The sequence below is a fragment of the Sarcophilus harrisii genome, chromosome 6 (assembly GCF_902635505.1).
Source record: "Sarcophilus harrisii chromosome 6, mSarHar1.11, whole genome shotgun sequence".
NCBI classification, from domain to species: Eukaryota; Metazoa; Chordata; class Mammalia; order Dasyuromorphia; family Dasyuridae; genus Sarcophilus; species Sarcophilus harrisii.
In genome coordinates, this window is record NC_045431.1 from 240,056,410 (window position 1) to 240,064,659 (window position 8,250).

The 8,250-nt window shown below is 57.4% G+C and overlaps 1 protein-coding gene across 1 annotated transcript; it reads left to right on the forward strand.

Annotated features, from left to right (window-relative positions):
* The first annotated feature begins 477 nt into the window (after window positions 1-477).
* TBX10 (T-box transcription factor 10) lies at window positions 478-7,914 on the forward strand. Its single transcript, XM_031943616.1, has 7 exons — window positions 478-779; window positions 854-955; window positions 2,080-2,251; window positions 3,690-3,845; window positions 5,419-5,486; window positions 5,698-5,777; window positions 7,009-7,914. The coding sequence occupies exons 1-7, from the start codon at window positions 478-480 to the stop codon at window positions 7,341-7,343; spliced, it is 1,215 nt and encodes a 404-aa protein (XP_031799476.1). The 3' UTR covers window positions 7,344-7,914.
* Window positions 7,915-8,250: the final 336 nt, after the last annotated feature.

Genomic DNA, 8,250 nt, shown 5'->3' on the forward strand with positions numbered 1-8,250 from the left:
TTGTTATGTTTATCTCCCTATTTCTGTTATCTCTCTGATCTTTCTACTCTTTCTTGTTATCTGTTACCTGTGTCTAACTCCCCATTTCTGTTATCTCTCTCTTATCTCTGTTATCTCCCCATTTCTGTTATCCCTATAATCTGTTATCTCTTTAATCTCTCATTTATCTCTGGGTATCTCCCTATCTCTTCATTATCTTTGTTGTCTCCCTGTTTCAGGCATCTCTCTAATCCCTCTGTTATCCCCTTGTCTGTTACCTGTATCTCCCCGTTTCTGTTATCTTGTTATCTCCCTGTCTTTGTTAATGTCTGTATGTTATCTCTCATCTTTCTGTTATCTATCTCTGTGGAATCTATTTTCTCTTTGTTATCTCCCTCTCTCTGTTATCTCTCTCTCTCTCTCTGTCTCTCCCCCCCTCCCCCAGAGGATTTAGAGCAGAACCGAACCTTAGAGGCGCCCGGCTCCTGTCCCCCTCAGATGACCGGACCAGGTGCTCCTGGCCGGCTGAGGCTGGAGGGGCCGCTCTGTCTCGTGTCTCCCCCAGCCTTCATCTCGGCCGGCCTGAGCACGCTGCCCGCCTCCGAGGCTTACCCGCTGTGCGGCCCCGAGTGGGCAGCCCGGCCGGGCCCCCCCGCGGGGTGCGGCCCGGAGGCGGCCCCGCCCCGGCCGGGCTGGAAGAACCCCCACGTGTCCAACGTGACGGTGCAGCTGGAGATGAAGAGCCTGTGGGAGGAGTTCAACCGGCTGGGCACCGAGATGATCGTCACCAAGGCGGGAAGGTGCGGTGGGGGCGGGGCGGGGGGCGCGGGCCCTGCCGGGGCCTCGGGGTGACGCGCTCCCCCGCCCCCGGCAGGAGGATGTTCCCCACGTTTCAGGTGAAGATCCTGGGCATGGACTCCCTGGCCGACTACGCCCTGCTCATGGACTTCATCCCCCTGGACGACAAGCGGTACAGGTGGGAAGATGGCGGCGGGAAGGGGACTCCCCTGGGGTCGGGAGGGAGGGGTTCAAACCCGGAGGAGGGGGGAGGGACCAGCCTTGGCCCGAGGGCGGGACCGGGAGGGTTTGGGGCTAAGAATTTCGGCTCAAAGTCCGGGCCAGCTTGGCCCCCGGAGGGTTGCCGGGAAGCAGGAGCTCCCCCAGTAGAGGCTGGTGAAGCTTCCTGGCAGAGGGGATTCTGGAGGGAGGACTCTTACTCGGGTGTGGGCCGGGTTAGAAGCAGGTCCTTCCGACGCTTAGATTCTGTGCCTCGGTTTCCTTTTTTGCAACATTCCTTCCAGCTCTAAGTTCTACAACTGAACCAGCAACTCCCTCATTTTTCAAGGTGTAAACTGAGGCTCAGGAAAGAAAGGAGCAGGCCCACAGTCAAGAAGTTTCAGGCAGGACTTGGGATAACCACAGCCCCCATTTCTTTCTTCAAAGTAACACGGTCCCCTCTGGGACTGATGCGGATCCACTTTATAGATGAGAATCCGAGGCTCAGAGAGAGCTAGCAACTTCTCTACAGCCACACAGCCAGTAGCCAAGGCTAATCCAGGTGCCTCCAGCTGCTCCCAGTCCCCTCCCCACCATGGCATGGGGTCTTTCAAGGAATAAATGAAAGAAAGCGTTAGTGAGTGAATGAGTGAAATCACTTACCAGGTACTTAGATGTATCAAGCCCTGGGGTTATGACTGCAAAAGCCTCACTGTCTGTGTCACTTAACTTCCCTGTGCCTCAGTTTCCACATCTGTCAAATAAGAAGGGTTGGACACAACGACCCCGGAGGTCCCTCCCAGTTCTAGAATCATCCTGAGCTGGAAAGGACCATAGAGAACAGGTCTTCTTCTTTCAGAGGAGGAAACTGGTTCAGAGAGAGGCAGGAAACTTGCCCAAGGCCACCCCAGAGTCAGTAGGAAGCAGAATTCGAACCCCTGCCTTCTGGTTGTTAAGTCCACTGCTCTTCACACTCCAGCAGCCCTCCGGGGAGGGAGAGAGGGGCCTCCGGAGTTGGGGGAGGGAGCAGGTAGCCTCCTTACAGGAGCCAGCTGGAAGCCGGGGCTGGGGTCGGTCCATCCCCTCTGCGCCTCCATCCCCCAGGTACGCCTTCCACAGCTCCACGTGGCTGGCGGCCGGCAAGGCGGACCCGGCCACACCGGGCAGGCTGCATTTCCACCCTGACTCCCCCGCCAAGGGCGCCCAGTGGATGCGCCAGATCGTCTCCTTCGACAAGCTGAAGCTCACTAACAATCTGCTGGACGATAACGGCCACGTGAGCAAGGGTGGGGAGGTGGGGGGGAGGATGGGCCCATCGATGGGGCAAAGTGGGGGGGGGGTGAGCCCATCCATGAGTTATGAAGTAAGGGGGATGGGCTCCTCAATGGGTTTATGAGTGGGGAGGCATGGGCCCATCCATGGGTTATGAGGGGGGTTGAGCCCTTCAATGGGATGATGGGGCCCATCGATGGAGACAAGGGGGGGGACGATGGGCCCAGACTAAGCGATGGGCAAGGGGTGCAGCCCAGCTCAGTGAAGATGAGCCCCCAGGGGAGGGGATGCTCGAGATCTGACAGGACTCACACCCCTTCCAGGCTGGCCCCCTGGAGCCAAGCCCATTTGCCTCCTGCCTGTTCCAGCTGGGATGAGCACTGGGCGATACCACGAGGAAGGGATAAGGAGTAGGAACAAAGCAGAAGAGACCGGGGGTGAGGGTGGGGGGGTGGAGCAAGGAGGGGGCCAGGGAATGCTTGGGTCAGACAGAACCAGCAAACAGGGGTGATCTGGAAACGGAGTCACCCGGTGAGAGATGGGATGGAGCTGGGCAGGAGAATGGGGCTCAGGGCCTAGTGGATGAGGGCCAGGTGAGCAGCCCAAAGGAGGCTGAGGCTGAGCCTGGGGCTGAGAGGCAGCAGCTGGAGGCCAGCAGGGACCCGGGAGTGCTGCAGATTTAGTCACCAGAGCCCGGGCTCAATTCCAGCTCTCATCTTTACTAGCGGTGGGATTTCTGACGTGTCCTTCCTCACTCTCGCCTCGGTTTCTCCTCTGGAAAATGGGAGAGTCAAACAGATGATGTCCGAGGCTCCTTCCCTCTCGGAATAGAGGTTTCCCCATCATTCCCTTTTCTGTGGACCTGTGATTTCATGGCAGGGAAATCCTAGAATGGAAGTTCCTTTCCCTGGTGCAGACTGGCCATTAGTAACGTGTAATATTGGAGAGCCAGCTCAGGGTCACACAGCCAGGATCTTCCAGAGGGAAACTGCACTCAGGTCTCCCTGGCTCCTGAGGTCACAGCTCTCTCTATTATACCCTGATGCTCCTCCCCCCTGGAAAATAGGCTCCCTTAACTCCCCCCCCCCCCGCCAGTGGGGTCACTAGGCAGGCATCCCCTGCATTGGATAATCCTGAGGGACTGGGATTGTGGGAGATTCTGGGCTCAGATGGGGCACAGGGACAGGCCCGTCCGAGAAGGCAGGATCCCCAGCCTGGTGGTCCTCGAGTCCTGTCCCTGGGGTCCCTTCTCCAGGTGTCCATTGCTGCCATCTTCTAGGGTGGACCCCTGGGCCCACACCCCCTTTTCCTCTGGGTGATCTAGATTCCCCCCAGCCAGGGTGAGACCCCCACTCCCCAGTGGGGAGTGCTGTGGGGCTGCTCCAGCCACCGGTCAGCGGCCCCTCTCAGCCTCCCCTCCTGCCCGCTTGCCTCCCCCCCAGATCATTCTTAACTCCATGCATCGCTACCAGCCGCGATTCCACGTGGTGTTTGTGGACCCCCGCAAGGATAGCGAGCGCTACGCCCAGGAAAACTTCAAGTCGTTCATCTTCTCTGAGACTCAGTTCACAGCTGTGACAGCCTACCAGAACCACAGGGTGAGAGCTCCAGCCATCAGGCTGAGGGAGGGCAAGCTGGCAGTCAGGGGAGGAGGCAGGGGTCCAAGGAGTCTCAGCTCTTTCCTTCCCAGGACCCCAAAAGGGACTTTGCTGGCTCAAGAAAGCCAGATCCCAAGTCGGGCTTCTTGAGCCTCAGTTTCTTTTTTTGGTAAATTGGGAATAATGATCCTGTCCCACAGGGGATTGGAAGGAAACATGGAAACATTGAAACACTGCAGAAATGTGAGCTATTATCATTACTGGCTGTGTGGCTTTGGGTAGTCCCTGAACTGGACTTTGGTTTCCAATCTGTAAAGTTGAGGAGATCGCAGTAGATGCTCTCTCTCTCTAGCTGAGAGGTCAGAGGGATGGAGAAGTGGCATTTTGGGAAGCCCATCCACCCCTCTAAAACCTAGAACAGACCTCAGGAGGGAAAAAAGCCTCAGGAGGGAAAGATCCTGCAGTCACAGCATGTGCAAGGCCCAAGGACGGGACCTCAGATTGCTCTAGTCCACTGCTGTGACCAGAAGGCCATTCACCTGCACCCTTCCAGACGTAGCCAGAGATGGCCATTTCCACTTCAATTTAGCTCTGGTCCTCCGGAAGTCTTTCCCAACATGCCCAGTTATAACTTCCCCTTGGTCCAAGGCAGGACACGTCGACTCCCTCTCCCACTCCCCCTGAGTCCTCTCCAGGCTAAATGGTCCCAGTGCTCTAACCAGGCGGCATGGAATCAAAGCCTTCCACTACCTTTCTCTTTACCGAAGCCCTTCCTAAAATGGACCACCCAGAGCTACATCTGGTGGTGTAGAAGGGGCCTGAGGGCAGGGCAGAGGGCAGCAGGATTCACCTCTTGATGCTGCTCCAAACCCGCCCGGGTTCTCTGCTCTCTCTTCACTCACTAGCTCACAGTCCCCAGAATCTAGAGATCTTCAGACACATCCTGCTCTCGTGACATTGATTATTTGAACCACCCAAGACTTGACATTTGCTCCTAGATGATTTCAACATCTCACTAAATCTAGAATTCTGACATCCTGCCTCTGCTGTTCAGCGTTTCAGCTCTCCCTCCTAACTCGGCATCACCTACAAATGGGATAAGCCCCATCTCTGCTTCAGTTAATACGGAACATGCCCCAGAAAATTGGATAAGCCCATGGTCTCTGCTTTTATCAAAGTAGAACGAGCATGTACTCAGATCCCCATTGGGACCAGAGTACTCCCCTATGAAAATACTAAACCAGCACCAAACCCAGATCCCTAGAGCATTGGCCCTGCTGTAAGATTGCCGAGTCCCCACTTGGTCATCCCCCAGCCTCAGCGTCTCAGGAGAATACAGGAGGCAACACTCAGTGTCATGGGAGTAAGGAGTGGAGAATAGGGCAGAGGGAACAAGGATCGAGTCAGGGTTAGGGTGGAAAGGATCAGAGGCATCAGCTCAGTGCCTCTCCCTGCCCCCAATCTGCCAGGGAGCATGAGGAAGGAGGGGGAAGGGTCATAAGGGTGCTAGGACCAGTAGGATTCATTACCACCCCATCTTCTCCACCCTAAGTCAGAACTGATCTCTCCCCAGATCACTCAGCTGAAGATCGCCAGCAACCCCTTTGCCAAAGGCTTCCGAGAGTGTGACCCGGACACCTGGTAATAATCGCATCAGGCACAGACATCTGTCATGGCCATGGGCTCGGTGGCTCACTGATTCCGGGGGCGTGGGGCCCAACGTGGGGCTGCCCGATTCTGCCTGAGCTGGGACTCCTTAGTCTCTCAAGCACCCAGAGTCCTCCCCCATACCCCTCCCCCTCCCTCATCTCCCCTCTGAAGCAAACACTGTGCTCTTTGTTGATGCCCCCAGGCCTAGGGCCCCAAGGCCTGTGCTCAGCCCCATACCCCAAAGCAGCCGGCCACTGAAGGACCACCACCGGGAAGAGCTAGGTAAGGTGCTCTCCTCCAGGGGGCAGGGCAGGGGTCTGGGACAGAGCTCCAGACTTTGGAGGGGCTGCAGATCCTCCCTTCCAGGGCGGGGGGGAGGCGCCTTTCTTCCCAGGCCTGGGCAAGGCTGAATTCAGGGGTGGCTGCAGTGGGTTAGCTCAGTGGGGTAGAGCACGACGCTAAGGAAGCCACAGATTTATTCCCCGTTTGGTCTGTGAGTGCAGCTCTGCTCCCTGCCCACGACCCAGCCTTGATCCCCACGGGCAGCTCCCAGGGGGGACAAGATCTCAGTGGGTGCCTTGCTGATGTCCCAGGGGAGCCATTTTCACAGGACAATGAGGGAGCATTGGGAAGGGAGATGGCTTGGCAATACACCTGGCCCGGCTTCCACCCACACAGGCAGGCTGCCATTTTGAAGTGACTTATCCCCCCTCATAGAGGTAGCAAATAAAAGGGCAGGGATTAGACACTCCAAGCCCAGCGGGCAAGCGTCCCTGATGCAATGTTCTGCCTCCCCAATCTGTAAAATGGGCTGAAGAAGGAAACGGCCAAGCAGCCCATCTCTGCCAAGGAAACCCCAAAAGGGAGCACTCCTGGAAATGACCAGTACAATAACCGGGGCTCCAGGGGGCAGAGGCTGGAGCTGTGGAGTGGGGGAAGGGACGAAGGCAGGCTCAGGCTTCCAACCAGAAGTAGAACGGGCTAGGGAAGTAGTGAGCTCCCTGTCACTGATGTGGAGGGGATGCTCAGTGAGTCCTTAGCTCGGAGATCCCCAGGGCTTTCAGAGAAGGTTGCTGTCACGGTATGGGCGAGGGACTGACTGGGAGGGAGAGGGGAGGGAGAAAGAGGGGATGGGGAGGCAGAAAACTTGGGTTTGAGTCTCACCCCTCCTCCTCAGGCCAGGGGAGATAACTCTGGGTCTTTTTAAGGCTTCAGAGGAGTCGGGTACTTGGAGGTGTGGGCCGGGGCTTCCCAGGATGGGGGTGGGGGGGCTGAGGCTTTGGGGGGTGGGGTGAGGGTGGCCAAGGCTCCTCAGAGGGGTGGCCGAGGCTTCAGGAGGCCGAGTTTCTCCCAGAGCTCCCCTACAGGTCAGGGGTCCCTGGGGGTCTGGGTGCCCTGACCCACTCCCTCCTCTGGGAGTTTGGGGCCAGACTGGGCCATGCGGGCCGAGAGCCGAGGCCCACATGGAGGCCAGAGGCTTTGACTTGGCTCATCAGGAAACTCTCTTCCTCAGAGCTGGACAAGCACGGCCAGAGCTTCTGCCCCAAACTCTCCACCCCTGCCTCCCGGACGGGCCCCCAGCTCCACCGCCACCCAGCAGGCCCTGCACTGTCCAGAGGGCTCTCCGGGGCACCCGGCACCGTCCACCTGGCCCCAGAGGCCCTCCTGGCTCCCCCCGGCTGCCCATCCGTCTCCTACCACGGCCTATATGTCGGGGCCTCGGTCAGGACCCGCCCAGCTCCCTACCCTTTCCCTGAGACCAAGGTGCTGGGGAGCCAGGAAGCCCTCCCGCTCCGGCCTCCTCAAGGAGCCCTGGGCCTCCTGGCAAGCAGCCGGGGCCAAGAGTAAGCAGCTGGGCCAGTCCTGGGGCTGGATGCGAGAGTGGGAGCTGACAGCCCCACAGGTGACTTCCTGTAGAATCCCAGACCCCAGCTTGGCAGCTCCCCCCCCCCCATTCAGCTTCCTCCTACTTACTCTGAACCCTGTCTTTGCAACTTCCTATCTTATGTACGGGGCAAGTAAATCTCCCTCTCGCTTTCCCCTTGGACCCACTTTACAGATGAGAAAATTGAAGCCCAACCCAATTTCCCTGGGGAGAAGGAAATGGCCTAAAAAGACCCACATCCCTCTCCAATGCCTAGTCTTCTGGCCACACCCATTACCCACCTTCCCCAAAGACGGGGGCGAGGACAGGGACAGGAGCCAAGGGGGCCTTAAAAACTCCAGGTCACCTGATTTCCCATCTGCCTCTGGGGGCTTGGGCGCCTGGGGAGTCACATGAGGGTTGGGGAAGCAGCTCCTCCTCTCTCTCTCCGGCCTCCTGGAATTTATGCTGAAGCGAATGCGCAACATCTAACCAGTGGTTCTCAAAGTGTGGCCTAGAGAATCCTGGGGGGTCTCGGAAACCCTTTTAGAGGGTCTACACATTCAAAAATAGTTTTTCTTTCCAATATGGTAAATGTCTACAAATATAACCCAGATAAACAAAAACGCTTTGGAGAGATCCTCAGTCATTTTTAATAGGATAAAGATACTGAAAACAAGTTTGAGAACCACTGAAGCCATCCAGGGACCTGCTCCTCTGTGCCCTCTCCCCACAGTCTGAGCCCAACCCCCACCCCCTTTCCCCATTCCCCCCACAGCCAGGTTGAAGGGAAAACATCAGGGACCCAGCCCTACCTGCCCTAGAGGGAGATTGGGGAGCCCAACTCAGATCCACTGAGTCAGAGGTCATGTTCAGACACCAAACTTGACC

Coding starts and splice junctions, on each gene's coding strand:
- TBX10 (XM_031943616.1), top strand. CDS start 478: ATGACCGGACCAGGTGCTCCTGGCCGGCTGAGGCTGGAGGGGCCGCTC. Junction 956..2,079: donor CTGGACGACAAGCGGTACAG/GTGGGAAGATGG, acceptor TCCATCCCCCAG/GTACGCCTTCCACAGCTCCA. Junction 5,778..7,008: donor CCACCACCGGGAAGAGCTAG/GTAAGGTGCTCT, acceptor TCTCTTCCTCAG/AGCTGGACAAGCACGGCCAG.